The sequence below is a fragment of the Cupressus sempervirens genome, chromosome 10 (genome assembly GCF_028749045.1).
Source record: "Cupressus sempervirens isolate cs-2001-9-10 chromosome 10, ASM2874904v1, whole genome shotgun sequence".
Classification (NCBI taxonomy): Eukaryota; Viridiplantae; Streptophyta; class Pinopsida; order Cupressales; family Cupressaceae; genus Cupressus; species Cupressus sempervirens.
The window spans coordinates 384,794,017-384,821,644 of NC_143127.1; the positions used below are offsets into that span (position 1 = coordinate 384,794,017).

Sequence of the window (27,628 nt, forward strand, 5' to 3'; positions counted from 1 at the left end):
TAATACCCATAGTGACAATGGAAGGCCGTCTTTTCTACATTTTCCTCCCTCATGTGGTTTTGATGGTATCTGGAACGAAGATCTATTTTTGAAAAATAGACTGTGCCATGTAATTCATCCAGAAACTCATCTATCCTTGGAATGGGATATCTATTCTTTACTATTTTTTTGTTCAACGCATGGTAGTCCACACACATGCGCATCATCCCGTCCTTCTTGACCAATACTACTGATGATGCGAAGGGGCTAGAACTAGGACGGATCCATCCTTTCTCTAGCAATTCCTGAATAGTTTTTTCGATCTCATCTTTGAATTTTTTGGGGTGATGGTAGGGTGTGGTTATGACCAACTTGTTTCCATCTTCCAATTCGATAGTATGTTCAAACTCTCAGTGAGTTAGTATGCCAGGAGGAATGTCAATGAAATTTTTATCATGTTTACTCAAAATATTTTGGAGATCATCACCGTGGGGAGGTGTCCATTGCCCTTTTATAGGTTCTGCCAACACAAAACAATGTGCAGCCCATGCAATGTCATTACGCCAAAAAATTGCCTCCATCCAATATGCAAAAACTTCCTTCGGACCTTCATTTTCCATTCCACAAAGAACAACCTTCTTTCCATCGACAACAAAAGTGAGGTCCATTCGTTTGAAACTCTCAGCGTATTCATCAAGTGTCTCCATCCATTGTGTGCCTAGAATAACCTCCATATCATCAAGGTCCACTATAAAGAAATCCTCAATCAATGTGTGATTCGCCATTGTGATACTTAGCTGAGGAACAAGGTGTGTGCAGTGCAAGAGTCCCTCCAACAACCTTGACTTGAAATCCTACATGTGTCTCTGTAGTTAGACCTCTTCGTTTCACTAGAGAGGAGTTTATGAAGTTTAGCGTAGCTCCGCTATCAAGCATCACCATAACCCCTTGTCCTTGAATGGTTCCCCGTACATGAAACATTATGTATCTTGGGCTTCCAGCTAGGGCAATAGTTCCTCCACATCATACCAACGCTGCAATCCTTTCTGTACGGTTCAAACTAACCATGTTGGTGTCATCGTGATGTTGGTTGTCTTCAGCAAATGTTTCTTCTTATTCATCCTCATCATTGCACACAACCTCAATGTAGTGTATTTTTCCTTTTCCGAGGCATCTGTGGCCAGGTTCCCAAGGTCTCTTGCAGTTGAAACATAATTTCTTTCTTCGAAGTTCTTGTCTGGTAGCTTCGTCCAATGACAGCTTCCCTGGCATAGGTTTATCATCTGTCCCTCAGAAACCTTGGTGGTTTGGGGTGTGAGTAACTTCAAGAGGATGACATCGATGATGATGCCATGCTTCGTGCCTTCTTAATAGCTTCCGACAGGGTGTCAGGAGTGAACCCCTTTACCCAACCTTTCAATGGTTCTATCAGTCCATCCATGATGAGCACTGTCTATCTTCTTTTAGAAATGTCTATGACTAAAACAGAGATTTTTGAAATTCCGCAATGTATTGGTCAATCGATCCAGTTTGCCTTAGCTATGTCAAATCTTTGAAATTGAGTTCCAAATCTTTACCATCAAATCAATCTATCAATCTCTCAGTGAATTCTACATAAGTATTTATTTGGTCATGCCCCAGTGTGATGGTGTTGTGATGCCACCATTCATGCGCAACTCCCTCCAAGTGCAACGCACAAATTTGATTGCTTCTTCTTCTGGCATAGGATTCAGCTGGAAGTAAGTAGCGGCCTTCATTACCCATGCTTGCATAGATATGGACCCAGATCCATCAAATGGAGACAGTTTTACTTTACTCAACTTTCTTCTGAGATCATTGTTAAAATATCCTCAGTTTTTGCCTCCCGAATACCTCATTCTCAGATCCGCATAATCTTTGTAGGATATATCTTCCTCAAAATTCGCATTCTTCCAGTCTTCTCTTACTTGTTCTTGCATCTCTTCAAAAAGTTGTTTGTTTCCCTCCATGTGGTGCCTCTATCTATGGGGGAAAAGACGGCATGGAAGGTCAAGAGCATGCTTGATGAGGGTTTGATTTACCTAACACCGAGTCCGTGCTATGACCATTTTGTTCTCCAAATACTTTATTGTCTACCAACTTCTTGAGAGTCTCTTCCATGAGTCGCTGAGTATTAGTGATCTGTGCCTGATTCCTAGCAAGTTCTCTTAGTAGTGCCATGAGTTTGGCAGCTGTTGGTTCCAGTTTTACAGCCGTTCTATCAACGGAATACGTCCTTCTCTTCCGGCTATAAACTCTCATTCATTGTCCACAAGCTGGTAGGATCGAAGCTCTGATACCAATGTAATGATCCCGCAATCTGATTAACTCCACACAAACATTTGTACTGGGTCACAATGGATGTACAGAATAAACTGGGTGAGGAGGACAGTTGAACAAGGGTAGTGTACGGACTACTTGGGCTGTATGGGTGGATGCTTGGAGGTTGTACGATAACTATGTGAGGGCCATAGGTAATGTGGAGGGAAGCAACTATTGTCCATATAGTGGAATGTAGATGGCCGTACGGTTACAAGGAGGGATGTCGTATGATCAAAAGGATGCAATTGTACGGTGTTGGTGGTGGAGTGATAGTTGTATGGGAAGGATAAGGTCGTACGGTGGGGGGAATAACTAGGTTGTACGATGCTGAGATGGTCATACGGTGTTTTAATCAGGACCGTACGTGGGTGAAAGCTAAGGTAGTACGGTATGTTGGAAAGGAATGCTCACAGGGAGGGTCGTACATGTGGTGTACTAAGTTGAAGGCAAAAGGGAGAGGGGCAAACAGATGGTGTAACACAAAGCTTTAAATGTAGATAAACAAGAGATTGAATTACCCAATACATACAACAAAGAATTGATCAAATTAAACATAGTGATTTCTCCAATTCACAATACGATGGTGCTCCGATTTGCCAGATCCGAGTGAAGTATCACAGGTGACAGAATAGGGTGAGGGTTGAGTCCCACTGAAACCGGAATAGCCAAGTAGGGAAGATCTTTCACTTCCGAAATGGCGAACAACAGAGAATCCCAACTGAAATTCGCACTACATAGAAATAATCCAAAATTGCATACCTAAAGACTACCTACAAGCCATGCTTAAATACCTATAGGGAAAACTTTTTGAGGGTGAACAAAGATAGCCGACAGCGACACAAACTACGGAAACAAAACAAAATTAGGTCCGAGATATATTAAATCAACTGGCCCATTAACAATAGTTTAATAAATGATTTATTTTATGACGGGAACATTACATTTGAACTCCAAAGGATCACTCTGGAGAAGTTCATGCCTAGGACTTGTTTTGGCTAGCGAGGCTTAATTGATAAGATAAGGAGGCGTTTTTACACATTTGTTGCCTAGAAGAAATATGGATCAATTTACGTTCAGTGATAGACATCTAAAGGATGGACTATTGTCGATTGACCTTCAAACAAATTGTCGATTTTGACCTTCTAGAGATCCTTACTAGAGTTGAAGATGATGACGACATTCTAGACATGAACTACGCAAATCATCATGAGGAGAACTTCCCCATCTTACCTCCGATATGGTCATCCAAGGAGAGTACTTCAATCTAGGATCATTTCCAGTTCATCCTTGCAAATATCAACATTTGGTTCCAAAGAAGGGGACTCTAAGTGCATCAAGATCAAACCAGGGAAAGACTTTGATCCCACTAGTCCAATTTATTTGAAGTCCGAAATGAGGGGCAAAGGAATGGATGTCATATCTACCTTGGGTTCAGAACCCACATGTGCATTCATTCCAAAGCTTACCATCTAAGGAGGCAAAGCAATAGGGCATGTACTTGAGGTGAAGACTACAAAACCTTAAGAGATCCAAATTGATTCAAGTGATGATGAGTTGTTGCCACCACCAAAGAAGTCTTCTCCCATGACACCTCTTGTGGACATATCAATTGCCACAACACTCCCTGCATTTGCACCCGTCTCAATCTGTCTTAGCTGAGTCATCCAATTTACCATTGGATGTAGCCATGGATACTTTTCCCACAGAGCAGGCACCTCTCTTGAGGATCCGAGCTTGATAACACTAGCTTTGCCTATCTCCTTGGTTTCTCTTGTGGTCTTGACAATGGATCAATATCAGAGTTTCGAGAGTGTGTTTGACACAAACTCCATGACTATTCCCAGCATGACAATTTCATCCATGACATTGATGTTTACAACTTTGAATAGTTTGAGCAATTCATGGCAGAAGTCACTCACAATAGTCCAACTCCAGTCTCTATCCAGACTAAAACAACACCTACTGTGACTACGGTTGCATAAGCTGATCCGGTATCCACTTTTCTTACCATGTTTGCAGCAAGATCCTCTTCTTTCTCTCTTCCACCTTGTCTCAGTGTAATTACTCAGAAGAGGAAGAAAGAGAAACTCCCACCTGAAGATCATGATTTCAAGCAAATTGCTAAGACCAAGGCCCCCACAAACAAAAAGGAAAAGATCGTTTTGAGGGGTATGGTTAGTAATGACAACATCAAGTATGTAGAAGCACCTGAACCTCTTGTTGAGAAACTGATGGGAGAAATGCAATCCACAGATTACAAATTCACTAGAGTTGAACTTCGTAAACAAACACGTTTGGGTTGTCAACAAAATGTCAATTATACAGTTAGGTTGCTTATACAAAAGAATGACTAGTTGTGGGAGAAAAAAAAAACAAGTTAAAGGAGGAAAATGCATGACTACTAGACATCATAGAGAAGATGAAAGCTTCTGCTCTTTCGGGTGATTCTTTATCTCTATCGGCTCAAATTCCTTGATGTAGATCTTGATGTTTGGAGAAGTATGGCATAAGTTGACTCAGATGTTTTATGCGATTGTGGGATCATTTCTTCAGCAGAAATGTACTATGATTATTTGCATCTAATGGTCAATAGGGAAGTTCTACAAGGATTAGTAACTGAGGGTAATGCAGTGCTAACAACTTTTGTTGATGTTTTCTAGCTTTAGTCGAATAAATCCCATAAGACTATATATATATATATATATATATTACTATGTGAGATATAATATGTATAAGGTGATTTTATACATATGATTGCACATCAAGGAACCAAAGAAGACATCCGAAATCATATATATAACGTGTCAGTGACCAATTAATGCTTGGCATATGATAGTTATCATACATGGCAAATAGGGGAATAATTACTACAGGAGTGAAAAATGAAGAAAAGGATATAGCAATAATAGGAAACAAATAAATAACATTATGGACCAAAATATAACCTGCAAAGATTAAGGAAGAAAAAGTATTAAAAAGGCAATTAAGAGAATTTATAAATGAATGGATACCATTGCTGCAAATTACATTGGAAAGGAAATGGATTAAAGAAAGTTTACTGTATAATAAGTTGCCTTATCAAAGTCGTCATGATGGGGTCCTTTCAAATAAAGGATATTTAAATTAATGAATAAGTCCATACCTGAGCAAGGAGGAGAAACAATATTGTGATATGGGGAGGAGAATTGAAATACCTTACTCCTAACACTGGTATCAGTAACTTAGATAAAGTCACAAGATGAACACATCAGTGATGAAGAGGACAATCAAGGATGTCGATGTACAAATAAGTATTACATTTATCTACTCATTGTAGTCTCTCTCTTATTTGTATTTCTATACGTACTATAAGATCTCTATGTCTTAATCTTTTATGGTGATGTAATGTCCCCAATTTTTAATGTAATAATTTAATTAAATTGATTAATTAACTGGTCCCAGAATTTAAATAATATAATAAAAGGACCTTTCATTAGTCACTTTAATTAATTAATATGGGGCCCAAGTTAATATTTGTATTTATGGTTCTGATTGATTTAATATATCTTGGACCTATTTTTATTTTAGTTTTCATTGATAAGTGTTGTTATCTGCTATCTTTGTTCACCCTCGGAAAGGTTTTCCCTGACATGTATTTAAGCATAGCGTGTAAGTAGTCGTGTGTATGCATTTTGGATTAATTTCTTTGTACTACGAATTCCTATTGGGATTTTTTGTTGTTCGCCATTTCGAAAGTGAAAGGTCTTCCCTACTTGGCTTGTTCGGTTTCGATGGGATTCAACCCTCACCTTATTCCGTTGCATGTAATACTTCACTCAGATCTGGCAAATTAGAGCACCACCTTTTTGCAATTATTAATTGAAGGATTATTCATGTTCAATCTCTTGTTTGGCTTTATTTCATGAATTTCAAATCTGTAATTGCATGATTGAATCCACCTTCTATTAGTACACCATCTGCTACCCTTGGTTTGACACAACACACAGTGCATCTGTCTGTGCTACAACATTACCATTCTGTACGACCATCTCTACTCGTGCTACAACATTACCATATCGTACGGCCATCTCTGTCCGTACTGCAACATCTCCATACCGTACGACTCTCCAAGCGTACAACCAATTAACACCACCGTTTGTACTCCATTCCAAGCTACCATATGGCCCACCCCCAACAATCCATACATCACTAATCACTCCATTCGGCTATACTGTACGACCATCAGGTAACTAGATTTCAAGCACACGGGACCAACGAGTAATTGGCCATCAGGCACATGGGACCAACGGGTACCTGCCCATCAAGCACACAGGTAACTAGCCATCAAGTATACGAGACCAATGGGTACCTACCCATCAGGAAAACGAGACCAACGGGTAATTGGCCAGGCACACGGAGCAATGGGTACCTTCCCATCAGGCACATGGGACCAATGGGTAACTGGCCATCAGGCACACAGGATCAACGGGTAGCTGGCCATCAGGCAACAGGGCCAATGGGTAGCTAGCCATCAGGCACATGAGACCAACGGGTAACTGCTATTAGGCACACAGGATGAACGGATCATTATAGTGCTATCACGGCCGGTGATTTTGCCAGCTTGTTGGGAGAATGGAGAGCTTTAACTTGGATGACACTATGGCTCAATTTCCAGCTGATTGGAGAGCACATTTGTTAGTCGAATCCTCCAAGAATACTTTTGCATGCCAACTATTGGATGGACAAGTGTAGGATGACAGATACAAGGTGGTTGGCGATATCATTTACCACAAAGGCAAAATCTATTTGGTACCCAAATCGAAGATGAAGGAATGGATTCTGGAGGAAGATACCAGCACAAATATGGTCAAACCAAAATCCACTAATCATCTTGATGAAAACTTGGGTTTTGTTAGTGGTCCTCCAAATGAGACGTTTTCATCAATGGTTGTTCAACTTTCTGGAGATGCTATGGACGATTCCTTGCCGAAGCAACCACAGTTGGTTGAATATGGAGTTTAACCTTCAGTGTTGCCTAAGTCATGCATGACTACAATTTTTTTGTGTGAAGTGCTTCCTTATAAAAATAATAGAATCTACATATGTTGTGAAGTTCCTAAGGAGATCAATGATTACATGAAGATTATGGATCTAGACATCAATGTGTTTAATGATTGACGCCCTTAGGATCCTGTTGGTTTTGGATATAGCAATATTTATACCAAAGTGTGGCAGTCTACTCATCTCAATTGAATTTGTCATCTTAAAAAAGCATGGAGTTTTCAGCAGATATAGCAATTTGTATCTGCACATGGTTTGGGATCCTGGAGATTGCGTATTACTCGAGGACAAGCAATCTTTGGCCAGCGAGGATTTGTAATGCCCCCAATTTTTAATGTAATAATTTAATTTAATTAATTAATTAACTGGTCCCATAATTTAAATAATATAGTAAAAGGACCTTTAATTTGTTACTTTAATTAATCAATATGGGGCCCAAGTTAATATTTGTATTTGTTGTTCCGATTGATTTAATATATCTCGAACCTATTTTTATTTTAGTTTCTGTTGGTAAGAGTTGCCATCGGCTATCTTTGTACACCCTCGAAAAGGTTTTCCCTGATGGGTATTTAAGCATGGCTTGTAGGTAGTCGTAGGTATACATTTTGGATTATTTCTTTGTACTGTGAATTCCCGTTGGGATTCTTTTTTGTTTTCCATTTTGGAAGTGAAAGATCTTCCCGACTTGGCTTGTTTGGGTTCGGTGGGATTCAATCCTCACCCTATTCCGTTGCATGTAATACTTCACTTAGATATGGCAAATCGAAGGAGCACCATCTTTTTGCAATTATTAATTGAAGGATTATTCATGTTCAATCTCTTGTTTGGCTTTATTTCATGAATTTGAATCTATAAGTTTTTGTTGCATGATTGAATCCATCTTCTATCGGTACACCATCCACTACCCTTGGTTTGGCGCAACACGTAGTGCATCTGTCTGTGCTGCAACATTACCATTTTGTACGCCCATCTCTGCTCGCACTACAACATTACCATACCATATGGCCATCTCTTTCCATGCTGCAACATCTCCATACCATATGACTCTCTAGGCTACCGTACAGCCAATCAACACCACCGTTCGTACTTCATTCCAAGCTATTGTACGGCCCACCCCAAACAGTCTGTACATCACTGTCCACTCCATTCAGCTATACTGTACAACCATCAGGTAACTAGCCATTAGGCACATGGGACCAACAGGTAACTGGCTATCAGGCATATGGGACCAATGGGTACCTTCCCATCAGCCACACGGGACCAACGGGTAATTGGTCATCAGGCACACAGGACCAATGGGTAACTGGTCATCAGGCACATGGGACCAATGAGTAATTGGCCATCAGGCACATGGGACCAATGGGTAACTGGCTAGGCACACGAGACCAACGGGTACCTGCCCACCAAGCACATAGGACCAACGGGCAACTGGCCATCAGGCACATAGGATCAACAGGTAGCTGGCCATCAGGCACATGGGACTAACAAGTAGTTGGCCATCAGGCACACAGGACCAATGGGTAACTACTATCAGACACACATGACAAACGAATCATTACAGGGGATGCTCTTTTTGGAAAAAGAAGATTGATCTTAGATTGAAAGGGAGTCTGACACTTCAAAGGTAACTTTGGACAAGGAGCTCAGAAGATTGATATGAGATTCAAAGGGAGTCTATTAGTTTATCATAAGCAATTTTGGATGAAAAGATCAGCAAATTGATATCTGCTTAATGAGTTCTTCTCTGTGATAGAAGTTCGAGGTGAAATCCCTTGTTTCCACCCTTTGTGCTGAGCATGGTGGATGTCATGTGAGTTACTACATGACTTTGTGATTACTATAGTAAGCTGACAGTCTTACAATAGTCTAACCTTCTATCATGATGGATATCATACGGTTGATGTCTATGCAAATCATTATAGATTATATCTTGCATGGTGGATTAATTTCCTTCAACAAATCATGACTATAATGTTCCTATGGTAAGTATCATTGAGGATACCTTATGGACATTTTGAGTACTTGGTGAATATCACATGACTTGATATTCTGAGGGCATTACTCTTGATATCATGAGATGATATCTAATGGTGAATATCTTTTGATCAAATATATTCTTAAACATGTCATTCTTGATATTACACTGAGGTAATATCATATCATGTGTTTATCCTCCCTAGCTAAGAGGGAGTGTTGATGTTTCGTAGCTTCAATCGGATAAATCCCATGGGACTAAACAGAAGATATATATTTTACTATGTGAGATATAATATATATAGATATATATATATATCTAAAATACTATCAAGAGAAATTAATATAATAATGATTCAAAGATATTATGTGTGTGTGTGTATGTATTTATGTACTTACATAATCAATTATCATTATATTAATCACATAATAGACATGTCCCATGAAGGGACATGTCTCTCCTTGCCTCATCCTCAATATAAATACAAGAGCGATCGCTCCATTTTTTTATAAAAAAAAATACATCATAGGCAATGCTATTACCTTTGCAGCAGTCACATTTTAACAACTTCAAAACCAAGAGTGTGTGATCAATGGATGCTTTCAAGAATTGGCATGCATAATAGTTGCTGAAAATGGTAAACCTGCTGAAGCAGAGAGTATTTTGATAGAGATTTTTAGAGTTATTTGTCTACAACTTGAGAGAGATAACTTCAATTTCAGCATGATTGATGTACTGACAAGCTACAAGACTTCATTGAATAATCTGCAAAATACATTGGCAGTGTAGTAATGTTATTTCTAGAAGTGCAAATGTAATTTGGATGGTAACAATTATTGCACGACATACAAGAGAACTGTTCTACGCAAGTCTGCAAAAGTTTGTGGATATTCTCTAAAGGTTTCATCCAAGTTTCATGGACACTTACTTTTTCATGCTTTTTAGAAATAGGTGTAGATTTAATGATGGATTGCATGTAGAAGGAAAACGTTATGTAAAAGTAAATATAGGTAAACATGTACTTGTATAGTCACTTAATGCAATCAAGTTGTAGGTGCATTAGGCATGCAACTTTGATTAAGTCATAGGTAGTCCTTGAATAAGTCAAGGTGGTTGAGGGTTTCCCCCTTTTCTCTCCACCTTTCTCTCACCTATTATCCTATATAAAGGAGAGAGCTCATTGTGGAATCATTTCTTCAAAAGAAATGTACTATGATTATTTGCATCTCTTATGGTCAACAGGAAACAAGTTCCACAAGGGTTGGTGACTGAAGGTAATGTAGTGTTAGAACAACTTCAAAACCAAGAGTGGATGATCAGTGGATGCTTTCAAGAATTGACATGCAAGGTAGTTGCTGAAAATCACAAACTTGCTGAAGAAGAGAGCATTTTGATAGAGATTGCTAGAGTTATTTGTCTACAACTTGAGGTAGATAACTTTGATTTCAGCATGATTGATGTACTAATAAGCTAGAAGACTTCATTGAATAATCTGCAAAATAAATTGGCAGAGTATAATAATGTTATTTCTAGAAGTGCAAATGTAACTCATAAGGTAACAGTTATTGCACAACATACAAGAGAACTAGACACAATAGTTCTACACGAGTCTCTACAAAAATTTGGGGAGTTTGTGGATACTCTGTGAAGATTTCATCCAAGTGTCATGGATACTTTCTTTTTAGAAATAGGTGTATTTTTTATAGCAGGTTGCATGTAGAAGCAAAACGTTATGTAAATACAGGAAAACATGTACTTGTATAGTCACTTCAAGAAACCGAGTTGCAAGTGCATTAGGCATGCAACTTTGAATAAGTCATAGGTAGTCCTTGAATAAGTCAAAGTGACTGAGGGTTTCCCCTTTTCTCTCCACCTTTCTCTCTCTTCTTTTCCTATATAAAGGAGAAAGCTCATTGTAAATAATCATCTTTTGTTTTAAGCAAGGAGGCTATGCTTGCAATATTATATTGGTGAAAACTTTGTGTTTCAAAGTGCAAGTTTTAGAATTGAATAAGAGAAGCAAGACTTTCCAAACTTTGTGTTTCAAAGTGCAAGTTTTAGAATTGAATAAGAGAAGCAAGACTTTCCAAACTTTGTGTTGCAAGTCTTGGGATTGAATAATGTTTTCATATGTTGCATTGTTTAATCATTCTTGATTTCATTTTATAGCTTTATTGTGCAAATCATTTGAGCTTGCAGTTTACCTTTTGAAAGAATAAGCTTCAAAAGTGAAATTGCTACAATTAATAGTGGCTGTAAAATACTAAGAGCTAAAGACTTTGCGGTTTAGTTCGAGCTATTGTTGTTCTAAAGACACTAGCTAAGAGACTTTTCACCTTAGTAAGTGTTTGTTAAGTCGGAATTTCGAGATAATGACAGGAGTCTTTGAGTTCCTATTATTATTTCACCAAAGTTTATGGTTAACTATTGCCCTAGGAATTACTCTAACGTCAACCACTGAGTCACCAATATTATCATAGCAATAGGACCTGTTTGTTAATTTTGAGAAGTGAAGTTGCTAGCACATCATTCCTGAAAAAAGGGGAATTGATTATGAGAACCACCCATTTTTGAAGTTCCGGTTAAGTTTCTATTGAAGCCACCTGTGGTAAGAAGAGAGCCTCCCCTATTGCCAAGAGGAGAGATTTATCACACTACACCATTGCCTAAAGTCACAATTTTGTAAGTTGCAATCTTAGTGATTTAAAAACTTTAGCCAGCAAAATTTTCAAAAGGAAAAAAGGTCCAAGTTTTTTAGTAAAGGAGAGACGAAGGTGGAAGCAAAAATCTGAGAGAAGAATTATGAGGGAATGAGACAAGGTTGGATTCTGGCCTCCCCTCATTCTAGCAGCATTGACATAAGGTAGGATTCCGGCCCTCTCATATTCTTATTTATTAGATAATTTATCTTCACTGAGTTTGCCATGAAATATGCTCAATCTCACAAAGGTCGCCCTAATCATGGCTAAATTGTGCAAAATAATAAAATATTCTAAATTTAATCATCAAAATCAGATTCATGCCCAGGTCGGTCCCTTGGAAGAAACTCAAGTGTTTAATACAGTCTTTCACCCCAAGCTCCCATATAAAGAGGGAGGCTCATTTCATTTTTAACGTAATCAATCCTCTCACAAAGTGCATATCAACTTCATCAAGGCAGCAAACTACTTAACCACATGAACATAGCGAGTTTAAGGAAATTTTAAAAGATAAATGTCTGATTTCACTGAAAACCAGAATAAAAACTTGCAATGGAATAAACGATCTACTCTTTAACAAGCAAGCAAAATCAGAACTACAACTTGCAAAAGAAGAGAAATCTGGATTGAAACAAGAAAATCCAAATGTTCAATCAAATTGGCATGTCTTTTCTCTTCTATCTTTTCTTGAAAATTTTGGTTTTTCTTGCACAACTTGATATCCTAACATGCCTGCAGAAGTAATGGACACAGCCTCTTTAATATATAGTGCTGATGTTTCACAGGAAAAAATATATATGACATCATCCTATAGAAACTTAACATTGTTTTCCATCTTTTGACACAGCTATCTTTCCAATCCCAGTTGTCAGTAGTCAAGTGTAAATTTGTGTAACTTCGTAGGGTTTCCAAATTGTTCCTCATAGGTTTCATGAATAGATCTTCACGAAATCCATCTTCACTCTTCTGCAAGTCATACCTTAACCAACATTAGGATGCACAGTGATCATGATACCTTTCCCAGTACAACAATGCACCCTGCCTTTGTCAGAGTTGTGATACACTTGAAAGCATAATCTTGTGCAAACTCTGTTTTGCTGGACTTCCCACTTGCACCACCAATCACAATTTTTGTCCCTAAATTTGTTAGGACATTCTTTGTTACACATTATCTGTTTTCTTTAATATATTTCAAGGAAAAATGAATATCCGATGTCATTCTGTCCCAGGATTGTAGAAGTTTGATTTTCCATCTTCTTTGATATATATTATCTATCTGACAATTTTTTGTCATGGAAATATAGATTCAAAGAAATGCAAGAGTTTTAATGCACAAAAAGTTCTCAAATGTTAGACGTGGATTGTTTCATGGTTTTGCTGCAGTGGAATTCAGAAGCAACTTTCTTCAAGTTCAAATGCAAGAAAATTTGTAGCTCTAACCTTAATCAACATCAGCATTTTCTACATGGAGTTCAAGAGGATATACGAGGTAAGTAGTATATCATTTAGATGTTTTTCAGAGATTAAAATGGATGTTGTAGTAGGCACTATTTTTGGGCCATATTTATGTTGTAATAAGCTGACAAAACTTAATCCAGGTTCTTATTTCTGATTATCTTATCTTTATGTTATATTCCAAAGGGCAAATCTTTAGCAAGGGCAAGACACAAACAATCATTATCATTTGCTGTATCAGAGTGGCTTTTCACTAGAATTTTTGCAGCTTTATTATGGCCATTCCACTTATTAGGGAAGAAGCTTGTCTACAATAAGATTCATTCAGCACTTGGGATAACAAAGGTTAGCTTATATTTCCCTATATGACTCACAGTTGTCCTTTTTTAATACATAGTTAAAGGTTATCATTCATTTTCTTAAAAAACAGGAAATGAAATAGGAATTGAAGATTTAAAAGTTTTCAACTGATAATGCAGGCTGGCATAAGTGGTGGCGGAAGCCTTCCTTCCCATGTTGACCGATTTTTTGAGGTAAGCATCTGATTAAACAAGCCACTAGAATGTTTCTTGGTTCACTGGCTAATCCTATATTTACTTTCTCTTGTAGGCAATCGGCATAACCTTGCTTAATGGATATGGTCTAACAGAGTCATCTCCTGTTATTTGTAGCCGCCAAATAGAATGTAATGTATGGTTTTACTCAAACTGAAACAAATCATACCCTTTCATGTTAATCACCAATGCTATGTTTTTCCAACAAAATGATCCTATTTGCCTCATCCATGTGCTAGTGTCAAATTTGGACGGTTCTGTTCATTTCTTCTCTTTCAAATTTCTTAACAAGCAAATTTGTTTTGTGATCTTTGTTAAAAAAATGTCAAACCAGCATCATAATATCAATATGTAAATTTCCCAAATCCATGAACATAGTTATAGATGGATGCACATCCTACTAGATCTAAGTAGTAATACAAACAAATGGCAGCCCCAAAATGTTTGGCAGGGAACTCTCATTAGCTTGTAAAGAGATTCAATTCTTCCAGAATTCATATCTCTTTTGCAAACATGCAAAGAAAAATTCTGTACAAGTTACTCAAACATGACTCCTAAGAAAACACCTTTCCTTTGTACATTTAATGCAAATATTTGTGCCTATTCAAAGTCATTTCAGTGATAGTAATGAAACTTGGACTTTTCTTGGATTCTGCAAACCTTTTTTAGCCTTGGACTCAAACTCTAACATATTATTTATATATTTAATTGCATGGTACCATATATATTGTCTATCAACTTGTATCTAAGAAATGCCATCACATTTGATGTAGGGAGGGGTTTAAATTTCAAGGTACAAACTCAATTATTAGTGTCTTTGTGTAATGTCCCCATTTCTGAGATGGATTTTAATAATATTATAGTTAAATATAAGATTAGAAAATATAAATAAAGAAAATATCATTATAATCTTAATAATTATTATGTTGATTAAAATAATCTTTATACAATGTAATTATAATTATTATTATTATGATGAAAGTATTATTAATAATAATATTATATATATAATCCATTGACTAAAATTCGATCTACCAAAGGATATTTAATGAATAAATAACAATATCAAAATATAATTAATAATTATAAAATTAAATATCCAATCAGATAGATAATAACTAAATATAATATATATTATAATTAAATAAATATAAATTAAAGATTTAAACTTACTTAATAAAAACAAATCTAATAAATCCTAAGGATGTGACCATTCAAGAATGGATCATAGAAGAGATATAAAAAGGAACATTACAAGAATTCACATGGGGCAGATTGGTAGAGTCCCTTATAGAGTCAAATTTACAAAGAGATAAGGTATTTGAATCTGTTTCTAAAATATTATTATCGGCTTCAAAATTTCATAGAAGAATTATTTAATTAGAGGCACAATTCATCGAACCAATATTTCTGAAGATTCATAACAGCAGCTGACAGTAAGCCCGCATGTTATTTGTGGGGCCCGAATCTCTAAAGGGTTTATAATAATTATTGATCAAGCCATATAATTCATTGACTATTTGCTATGGTCTAGACTTTAGTCGTAGCTCCCATCATTTATTCTGTATTTGCAGGGAGGAGTATAATAGCCGCATTAAATATTATAGGTTGTCATTAGAGCATTTCATACTCCATAATCAGAGTGGGAAGGTTGAAGCTCGAATATTTGGGCAGAGACATTTGTAATGGCAATAATATTTGGTTTGAGACTTTAGGATATATTAGTATATGTCGTGCAAATATTTGGATACCCACAAATTAAGCCTTCTGTTTGGGGTTATGTATTTTGTCAGCAATACTTTGGAATACATATAGTTTAAGGTGAAATATTCAAGTAGCAGAGTTTTTATTGCCTGGAAAGGATTACAGTGAATATATATATATATATATATATATATATATATTCCCTTAAGTGTAATGTTTGCCATGAATCACATGAGACAGAGATATCTGTTAATGCCTGGGTGTGGAAATACTTTTTTGCGGATCTATTGAATGTATTTCACAGATTCTGTCATATTCCAGCGTGCTGGCAAGTTGGATATGATGTGAGTATAACAGTTGTTATCAGAAATTGTAACTTTGATATGGATCGAGCATGGTATTATGATATAATCCAAGTATAGCCACCTCACTGAACAGGTCAATACTAGTGTTTAAAGTCACTCTTGGCTGCTCCAGGTGATATATATAGAAGATCCATGGTTTTTTCACAATTGACTTGGACGAAAGGGAGGTTGGTGGTGTAATGGGCATAAAGCTATCTTAGCAGCTGATGCAATTATAATATGAAAGAAGCATAAATCAGTCACAAAAGTGCACAGAATATTGTATTCAGTTCCCAATCTTCTATATCAGATTTTATCTCTGCACATTACTATTGCAATGAAACATTGATTTGTATGTGAATGGTAGAGTTAGCTGGGAGCAATTTGAAACAGCTAAAATATGATATCATTTATGATTTCTATTATGTAAACTGTGAGATGAAAGTTTTCATATCTGCTGGTTTGTAGCAGCATGGTAATTATGTTGAATGTGCATACCATTGGAAAACATTAAGAGCTCAATGTTGTCTTATGGAAACAAGCATTCATTCATAAGGTCAGACCAAAGAATAAAGATTTCAGTTTTACATGAGAATTGGTAAAGGATATTACATTTTGTGCCAAGTCTTGGTGAGTACTTGTACAACACCCCATCCAACACTCTGAGTCTTAGGCTTGGGCTCCCAAGTTTTGACCTCAAACTTTTCTGTCTAGTGCTTGGACATTATAGTCACACTTTTTGAAGTGAAATTTCAACTTTTATGGTCATTTTTTGCTGATATTCACCCATTTCTCCTAGTCAAGCATCAACATCAAAAGACGATGATTTGAGATGAGAATTCTTCAGGATGCAAAGTTGATCAAACCATCAAATAGAAGCAACATAGTTAGATGCAATACAGGAAAATGAAGACACTTATGATAAGATATTTAAGTCCAAGAAGAGACCACCAAAAGGGTCTAAGGGATTGAAAGTTACAACAAGGAGACATAAACAAAGGGGACACCAAATGGTGCATGGGCAAAAAGTTAACAATCAAAACCAAAGAGACAAGAGAGGCACTACCTGAAGGCTGAGAGTGGTGGAGAACAACCAACAATAGTCAAACGGCCAAGAAGAAGTAACCCAAAACTAAGGGGTAACCAACAGAGCGAGAGGGCATCCAATACCTAGACCGAGACCGTCTTCGAGTACCACTGTGGGTGGAGGGTTGTCGTCTATGTGTATGGTCTCTACGAGGCTTCATAGACCTGGCATGATCAGGAGTATATTCATCTAGTGACCTCTTGGTGCCTCTAGCAGGGGCAACCAACGGAAAGAAGGAAGTGATGAGCTGATCAGAACCATGTCTCAAGGGGGACTGAAGTTGCAAAGTGTGATCCCGAAGACACGTTGCTTTGTAGAGGTAAAGTGCTAAGCACTACTAGTTGGTGTATGTAAAGAAAGAAGGTAAGGATTGGTAGTCCTCAAAGAGATAATAGAACCTCCTGTGGATCTAATAATAGATGGGGCAGTGGAATAAAAAGTGTAGCTCTATCTCAACCAACTCTATGTCACAAAGCTAGCAAATCCGATCACAGCAGTCACTCTGGTGATTGGTCTGGATGCAAAGCTAATGGGAGCCCACCCTGAAGGAGCCTAGGGGGATACACAGAGCGTGACTTTGATGTCGTTTGATGTAGGAAGAGTGCATAATGATCCTATCTTGAAGGTCAATGTAGTGCTTAGCATAAAAGGCCATCCTTGAATGAAGACCCCGTAGGGGATCAATCTAGGTCATGTAGATATATCTATTCTAAATTCCCATTCGAGTGTTCCCATTCAACTCCAATTGGGTAGGGAGGAGATGAGTAGGGGCATCCAACAAGTATTGGAATGGAGGGAGATGGTGAATCTCATTGCCAATAGAACCAAGAAGAGCAGAGGCTTGAGCATACCAACAATGGGGCCGACTAGTAGGGACGGTCACTGTGATCGGCTTTGACGATCGATACACCAACTAAGAATATCTGTTCCGACCCTCATCAGAGTCAACAAACCCCCAAAGTTGGTGAAAGAACCAAGTCAGGTTGAAGATGGTCCAAAGCATGAGGGGTGAGCACCAAACTCGGCCAAAATGATGTTAGTAGGGGTAGTCTAATGGCACCTAATGATGTGTCAAGGGCAAGGAGGGAGGGGTCTCAAACCAAAGAGCCATAAAGAGCAATCAATTGAATCAAAGAATCTGTGATGGACATCGTGACCCATTGTTTGAAAAGGGATGTCGGAAGCACTGTCTCTCACGCAAAGTTAGGGAGCTCAAGCCTTTGTTCAGCCGAGATTGCATGGTTGGTCTCATATTGAAATGGGGTCTAGAAATTTTGACGGCCAAATAGGTGTAAGTAGATGAAATCTCTATCTCCGTAAAAGAAGTGTAGATGAGAGGTCTTCAAACAGTTGAAGACCATAATCTGGATCTTAGCTAGGTTAACTGTAAGCCATCTCAAGTCACAAAAGGAAGCAATACCATCCAAAAGGTGTTGCAGGCCCTCGAGGTAGGAGGCTAAAAGGACCATGTCATTAAAAAATAGGAGGATGGATAACAGGACCTAGTAGACAGCTTCCATCATCGAGGAGCAAGAAGTCCCTGAGGAAAGCCTCGAGCTTGTCAATGTATATATCAAACAAAGTGGGTGAAAGCGGCCATCCTTGCTTCACCTCAATAGTGCTCTAAATAGGTTTTGAGAATCCCAAGTTGCTCTAAACTGACTAACAACACACTCATATAATCTCATAATAACAATCAACAGAATCTTTGGAATCGCGAAATCCTGAAGTCTTTGAAATAAGGCCACTCGTGGAACAAAGTCAAAGTCTTCGAAAAGTCCACAAAGAAATAGTACACTTTCACCGAATGGTGTCAATCCTCTTCAATGATAGCACGAAGATTCAAGATGTGGTCCATAGTCTAAAAGTCTCTCCCAAAAGTAGCCTAAACTCTAACCGGACAATGTCGTCTGTCGAATTCCCTAGAAAGATGTTATGTAGAATAGTAGCATAGAGCTTAGCAAAGGTTTGATTAATCGTGATGATCCTATAATTGTTAGGGTCCAAAGTTGGCCTTGCTTTGTGGATCAAATGGATGATGTGCCATGACCAAGAGGAGGGGAAACCAGTGCAAATAACTGTATTAAAGAGCACAGTAAATAATGAGCCCAAGACTGAGATACCTATCTTGAAGAATTCCACCTAGAGCCCTTTCTCGTCAATTTCTTTGCCACTATGCATGAATCTAACAACCTTACAAATGTTGGTGAAGGTGAAAAGATAACAACAGGAAGTGGGGGTCAGGTGGATAGGGGGCTGGCCAAGGATGTTGTAGAGTGTACGCCAAAAGAGCTGGAGGAGTGGGAGTGTGGAGTGTGGAGGTGTGGGAGGAGAGCATGCAAGGATCTAGGTTGGAAGGGAGGAGGGGGTCACAGAGGAGAAGGGTACGCCAAAAGAGCTGGGTGGACAAGTGGGAGGCACAAAGGGACCTGCACTGTGAGATGAAAAAGTGGCTCTTCTTATGGTGAAGAAGGCGGCAATAAGAGAGCCTCAGTTGGGGAAACAAAGGGGCCTAGTAGGAGAAAGTAGTGCAGACCGAGCGATGGAAGGACTTATAATCTTTGTCAAACCACTAGGTTAATGGGCAAGATCACAAGCAGTGGGGGTTGTAGGAGGGGGTGACGTGGTGGGGAAAGGAGATATCGGCGTACTCCAGAATGATAGTAGCAAGGTGATCTAACCTGGAAAAGGCACAAGAGGTGTTAGTGAAGAGCAACTAGGGAAGAGACCACCTAAGGTGGGAGGTGAAAAGGTCATAGTTACCCTCAGCAAAGGGAAAAACAGTGGGAGTAAGATGCAATGCCAAGGAGGGGGGCAGGGGTGGTGTTGAGGGTGAGGCAAAGAAGGGAGTGGTTGACCGGGGGGAGACAGGAGATGCAGAAGAAGCTAACAAAAGGGATGAAGGAGGTGCAAGAGAGGGCGTAGTCCACCATGGTTGAACAAGCACAATGGGGCTAACAAGTGAAGAGATTGGGTCTAAGAAAGTAGATTCCATTTAGAATCACCAAATCCAAGTACTCACATAATTGTAGCAAGTGACGATCGTACCGAGTTGGTGGGCCATCGCTATCGTCAAAGAGGTGTTGTAAAGATGGAGAATCAGGATCTAACTCTGTAGTTCAAATTGAATCAGTCACCCAGTCATGAAGGGTCTGTAAGTCTCTGGTCTAGAAATTGAAGTCCCCCAAGATAATAATTTTCCCCATACCCGAGAACCTGTTGATACAATCCTGCAAGTCAACAAGATGTCCCCCCTCCTTAACACTATCGATAGCATAAGGCAAAGCGGCCGGTGGAAAATAGCAAACTGCAATGAAGGTGTCCCTAGTAGAAGAGTCCTCAACCCTAAAGATGGATCCATAGGAATCTAGCAAAGTTGTCAAAGTATATAATAGAAGTGACCCTGAGAAGGTGATCCCTGACAAGACAAATGACCCCCCACCCAAAAACCTGACCTCATCTTTGAAAGCAAACAACCAGTGAAAACCTAGTATACCAAGGAGACGGCGGACAAGACTCTCACAAGTCTCAGTAACCAAAACAATGGCGGCCGAACCAATATCATCTTGAAAGAGGCCCGATAAGAACTATAGGAACTATAGAAATTACTATTAAGCCATCAATTGTGATTGCTCATTTTGTCAATTTCTTCATCTGTAATGTCCCTACTTAAAAACAATGGAGTATACCTGTTAAGTTGCAATATATTGATACCTTATAATGCTTCCTTATGTTCAACTACTAGACTTTTGGGACTGTTTACTTATAATTGCTAATGCTAGAATTCTCTTTCCATTAAAGCCTTGGTAAATGCAAAATTAATTCCCTTACAAACTGTAAAATTTAGATTGATGATCAACTTGGAGATTCTTATGCTCGCTCTATTTTATAAATCTTTTTTGCAGAACTGATGGATTATAATGACAATGAATTGCTGATATATAGAATAGATCTGGAAATGCTAATATGTAGTGGATGCAATATAATTCTATGTACAGATTGCGATTAATCTTTTCTATATGAGTCCGGTTCTATGCAACATTGAAAGATAATATTGATATCCATATATCAATATGAGTATAATCTGATGGTTTGTTTGTAATTGGATGACTTCCCCATAAGTCTATAAGATGGTCCAATAATCTGATTCCTAAATACTTCCCGACTCTGGATGCCTCTTAATATGTGTTGCTGTTTGTATTTCATCAATTTTACAAATCTGCTTATGTGTTTAATATATATATATACTTTTATTTTTATTTTCTTTCCCAAAATCTCTTGTTCGATATTTCTGGCTGAAATATAATCTACTCGTATTTATTTTATTTTTAACTCCCTCTATGATGTTTACAACTGCTGACTTTATCCTCCAGAATTGCTATTATAGCTGACTGGACTATGCCAAATGCTCTCTGAATGGCTACTTTTCTTTGTCTTTTTTTCACTCACTTCTTTCCATGCTTTTATATTTTCCTCTGTTTGTTTCCCTCAGGAAAACTCAGATATATCATTCTATAATTGGTTATCAAACTAATGAATACGTACAGCATAATTGTTGTCCACAACACCTACTTTCAATGTAAAGATTTGTCTCATTTTCTATTTTTTTCTTTGTGAAGAGGAACCAATATATTAATAATCATTACCCTTACATTTTCAATTTCTTTCTACATATATACCTTTAACTTTCTGAACAATTTCCTGCCTTAACAAGAGAAGTCACCCCTTTAGAAATGGATCACACCCCTTAATATTTAACATAAACAAACTGCTACTTATATTACATTTCTTTTCTGTTTGCTGACTTGTCACATGTCAGTCATAATCATACCTTTTGGAAGGGTTTTGTTATCTTAACGAACCTCATAAGATCACACCTCTTTAAGACTGAATTACTTTCCCATTGACAAATTCATATCAAATTAATATTATATTGTTGTTTTAGAGTTGCTATCTATTGTGCTGCTGAGTTGTCTTTAACATAGTTTGACTTTTATAGATACATAATATTGCTGCTTTATCATTAGCTTCCCTTTCAGTATGTTGAATTTGTTAATAAAATCAGCAATAGTCAATACTAATAGGATATCTAAATTGATATTAATAATATGAGATTAATTTCTTTTCTTTTTTTGGCGAAACATTATATTTATATTAATAATAATTGGTTCAAAAAAGCTCCTGGAGAAAAGAACCAGAAAAGAAAAACTCTAGTCATTGCCTGACACAAAAAAGGGATGCAGAAGAAGAAATACTACATCAAAAGAGAGTATCTATCAACACTAATGAATCTTGTCCTAGAGATTCCCAAATTGAGAATATAGTAATTATAAAGAGCCCAAAACTCATATGAATACAATTCATTGATTGGTGCCAGAGACAAGACCCAGAGCCCAGCCAAAAACTATCACAGAGATTACCATCACTAATCTACATCCAAAACTCCAAGTAAGACCATGATATTAGAAAGCCATCTGATGCAAGTGTAATCCAAGATCCTAACCTGCATATAATATCTCAAAAGAACAAGTGAGATCCATAAAAGAAAAAACATGTAAAATCATAGAGAAGTCATGACTTACTATCAAATATATATATATATATATATGAGGAGGACTCAACCTTATTCTAAACATATTCTTTTGTCATAATATTTACCAAGTTGGGGAGATCAAGGAGGTTAAGTGGGGAAAGTAAAGAGTTAATATAAACCCCGTCAGTACTGAAATTAGCCAAACAATCAGCTAAAAGATTGTCTTCTCTATAAGTATGCATTATGTAACATTCAGAGACTGAATCAAGAAGAGACCATACTTGATGTAATATATACTGTATGGACCAATTATATACATGACGTTTAATACGCGCATTAATAATAATGGATGTATCCCCTTCAACATGTAACTTAGATATAAAAAGTGATTTTGCAAGATCCAAACCAAAAAGCAAGGCCAAGGCCTCAGCTTTGTTATTAGTAAATTGAGGGAGAGAAGATGATTTTGCTGCAATCACATGACCTTGAAAGTCTCTAATGACTATGCCATAGCCAAAGTTGCCTGGATTTCCTCTAGAGGCCTCATCAAAATTGAGTTTGAAATAACCCTCGGTTAGAGGAATCCACTTGGAATGTGCTCGGATAAGAGGAATCTTGGATGGGCAGAATGGAGCAGGAGAACCCTTCCACCACTGAATAACATAGCCATCCCAAGGAGAAAAAACATGTTTACCCTTATATTTACTTATTGAAGCATTAACAAGCTCAGTGGTTGATCACTCTAATCATTCCAAAAATTGAGGTATTGGAGATGACGTCTGTCTAAAAATTCTCTTGTTTCTTTCCCACCGAATTGCCCATACTATAGATGGAGGGATGCACTTCCAAAGACATGAAAACATTGATTTAGAGTATAAGATTGGGCATGCTTGGAATAAATCCCATAGAGAATTAGGTAATGGCATATGGAAATTAAGCTTATCAAGGACAAAATACCAACAATCTTGGGGAAAAGGGCAGTTTAGAGGAGGTGATTTGTTGTTTCTATAACTTGCAGATAGAGCACACAATTAAAGTGATTAGAAATGTTCAATCTATGAAGACAATCACTAGTTAAAATACAGTTCTTTAGTGCAAGCCATGCAAAGAATCCTGCTTTTGGCAAAATTGAGCTATTCCAGCAGAATTCAAAAGCACGATATGTGGCCTGATTATACTAATTGTGTTGGAGAGCCAAGTATCCTAGTTTAATAGAGTATTTACCATCTTTAGCTAGAACCCAAAAGAGGCAATCTGGATGATTAGACATAAAGACATTCCTTTCAACTAGAACTTATTTGAAAGAAGCAAACTGATTGTGGGATATAGGAAGAGATGAGGGGTCTTGCCAAATGACAAGCCCTGTGAACCTATGAATAGTTGAGACATAAGTAGAAAAGGATGTCCCCAAGCTTGAATCACTATGTTTGAAAAATCCTTTAGAGAATCAATAGTGGCAAGGGGGGGAACCCATTCCATGAATCAAACCAAAAATTGACACTATCCCCATTGTTTACTTGCCATGATATGAATGAAGTAATAACTTCTCGAGAAGCCATCATGAAATCCCAACTAATAGACCCCTTTGGCGGGTCTAGCACAATAAGAGCTCTGGAAGGTTCCAAGTTATCTTTCTCTTGCAAAAGGCAACACCATTTGGTAGAGGATTTTTCATACATTTGCCAAAAAAGTTTAGCACCAAAAGCCCTATTTATATTGGTAATATTAGGAAGTTCGACACCTCTTGTTCTATAAGAGGTTGACATGGCATGAATAGAAATTAGCGGTATTTTCTTTTGACCATTCATATTATCTAAACAAAGAAAGGTGTGGATTAAATTTTCAATTTGAGAGATGATACCTTTGGGGGCTTGTAGAATGGAGAAGTAATAGTTAGGAATGGTAGAAAGAATAGTTTTGATAAACAAAATTCTACTCGAGAGGGATAACCAGCGAACCTTCCAAGCACTAATTCTACTATTGATACGATCAATCACAGATTTCCAATAAGAGGGTTTGTTTAATCCCATAAAAAAGTGAGCACCAAGATAAGTAGAAGGTAAATGATCACGGGGAAAACCAAGAAGAGGGATTATTCTTTGAGAAACTAATTGAGATATATAAAAAACATAAATTTTAGATTTAGTTCCATTGATACATTGACCTAAAATTTGTGTATATAGGTCAATGGCTTTCTTCATACTCTATGATTCTTGATATGTAGATGATCCAAAAAGTAATGTATCGTCAAGAAAAAGAGAATGGGTTACGGACAAAGATATAATAATGATACCTTTCCACCACCCTTTTTGGTTAAAAGAGTTAATAAGTCTACTGAGAGCTTCTGCCATAATGATAAACAAGAATGGAGAAAGAGGGTCACCTTGACGAACTCCTTGGGAAAAGGCAACGAAACCTGTTGTTGCACCATTAATGAGAATAGAAAAATGTGCACCAGAAATGCAAGCTTTAATCAATTTACACCACCTAGAAGAAAAACCAAACTGACGAAGGACTAGAAGAAGAAAAGACCAATTTAGTTTATCGCAAGCCTTCATCATATCTAATTTGACAACAAAGGCTGAAATATTATGTTCTTTGATGGAATGAAGGGTTGCATGGGCTATTATAACTCCCTCAGTTGTTTCTCGACTAGGAACAAAACCCTCTTGTTCTATTGATATAATTTTTGGAATAATGGGCTTAAGTCGCAAGTAAATAGCCTTTGTGATAATCTTATAGATAGTGTTACATAAAGAAATAGGATGGAAATCAGCAAAAGAATAGGGATCATTAACCTTTGGGATGAGAGCAATATTGGTGGAATTAAAGTTCTTCAAAATGGAAACATTTTTCCTAAATTCGTCAAGAGCCTCAAGCAATTCAAAACAAATTACATCCCAACATTTTTGAAAAAATAATGCAATGAACCCATCAATGGCTAGTGCCTTATCAACAAGCATAGAAAATACTACACCATGAATCTCAAAAAGAGTAAAAGGGGCCATAAGAATCAAATTGTCTTGTTGTGTAATCAAAGAAGGAATAAAATCCAAGATCTCATCCACAAGGTGGGAAGAGGGGGGATCCTATGGTGGAGGGGAAAGAAAATTAGAGAAGAGCCTTACACTCTCATTTTGGATGCCCTTAGCGTCAGAAATCAAATTTCCTAGATGGTCATGAATTGTAAAGATTATGTTATTAGCCTTCTTTTGTTTCGTAGATGGATGGAAAAACTCAGTATTCTAGTCCCCTTGTTGAAGCCACAATTCTCTAGGCTTTTCTCTCCAATACTCTTCTTCTCGCTTACATAATTCAAAGCATTTCTCTTGCAAATTCTTCTGTCTTGAATGCATATCAGCATTTAAACCATGGAGTAAAATATGTTCATTAATCTCAGCTAGTTTTTCTTCTACCACCTTTTTCTCCTCAAAAATATTTTTAAAAACATGTTTATTCCAAATCTTGATAAGCGCTTTAACATATTGCATTGTGTTGTGAAACTGAAACATTTTGGTTCCTCGCTCTAGTGGAGCATCCTTCCACCATTGTTTTAAGAGGCCATTGAAGTGGGGATGACGATACCATACACTTTCAAACTTAAAAGATGGTCTAGATAAACTAGTAAGAGGAGAATCTGATGGAAGAATGGACAACTGAATAGGGAGATGGTTAGATTCTAAATATGGTAGTATATCCAATTGGATAGTATAATTCGCCAATTTCCAACATTGTGAACACAAAAATCTATCCAATCTAGCTACAATTTGGTGGAACCCAACTCTTCTATTAGTCCAAGTGAAAGATCCAGCTTGTGGGGGAACATCAAATAGAGCATTATTGTTAATAGAGTCATTAAAGTCCTGGGTAGCTCTAGGTGGGGGAATAATACCTCCATACTTATCCATAGGATGAAGAATGACATTAAAGTCACCGGCAATAATAAATTTGGCACCTACTAATTGTTAGATAAACCTTGTAAGAGTAGGTCATAAACTTTGTTTATCAGACATAGGGGTAGGGCCATAAACATTAATCAAATGGAATGAAAGTTCATAGTGTTGAATGGATTTAGGTTAATTTCTTTATTCATATAATATTTTGAAATGATATAGTATTAGTTATTGATTATTATATCTATATTAGTGTATCTTTATTAATATTTAGAAATGATTGTATTATTCATTAATTATATTATTATATTACTATTTTCACTGATTATTAATATTCTATTATATTAAATAAATTGTACTCTTTCATTATTATATGAATAATAGAGTTAATTTAATATTAAAGTATAATATGATTTATTATTATTATTTATTTGTTCATTAATTTATTTTTATTGTTTATAATGAAATCCTAATCTAGAAAGGAGATATTACACACTAAATATGTATCACACACTCTACCACTCTTGTTTTCATTTTTTTCTTTCCTTATCACCTTCCTGTTTTGATACTTTCATAACATGTGATTTTTTAACTCTACTTCTGTATTATATTTGGTGATACTTCTGAGTTCCATTTATATACTCTGATTATTTGTGGACATTTATATAATTTTCTTTACCATTTCTTGTTTCTCCATCTCTTTAATTTTTAATTTTTTTGTTGTCTTCATCATCTTCTGTTACATATTTGATATTTCATTCAACTCCATGTGATATTTTTAAAAGTTTCTTTCTACTTAGAATGGAACTTTTATATATCTCTTGACAATCAATGATCATCACAATCAGTTTCTAATTAAATTGATAGCTATTGTTGGATGTGTGAAGGTTCTTGGGACAGTGGGTAGAGCTCTTCCTGCTACTGAGGTGGAAATTTTTGACTCCGAAACTGGAAACAAACTCCCAGCAGGTTCAAAGGGTATTGTCAAAGTTCGTGGACCTCAAATTATGAAAGGATATTACAAG

General features: G+C 37.1%; 1 protein-coding gene across 2 annotated transcripts in view; it reads left to right on the top strand.

The window, feature by feature from the left end:
• LOC149534278 (long-chain-fatty-acid--[acyl-carrier-protein] ligase AEE15, chloroplastic-like) overlaps nt 1-27,628 on the top strand; it is a 355,752-nt gene that overhangs the window by 245,281 nt on the left and 82,843 nt on the right. For both annotated transcript variants that reach the window (XM_089803121.1, XM_089803120.1), the window contains 5 exons: nt 13,417-13,522; nt 13,675-13,833; nt 13,968-14,021; nt 14,098-14,178; nt 27,491-27,628. In XM_089803121.1, the coding sequence (XP_089659247.1) occupies nt 13,417-13,522; nt 13,675-13,833; nt 13,968-14,021; nt 14,098-14,178; nt 27,491-27,628 (538 nt within the window). The remainder of the gene's footprint in view (nt 1-13,416; nt 13,523-13,674; nt 13,834-13,967; nt 14,022-14,097; nt 14,179-27,490) is intronic.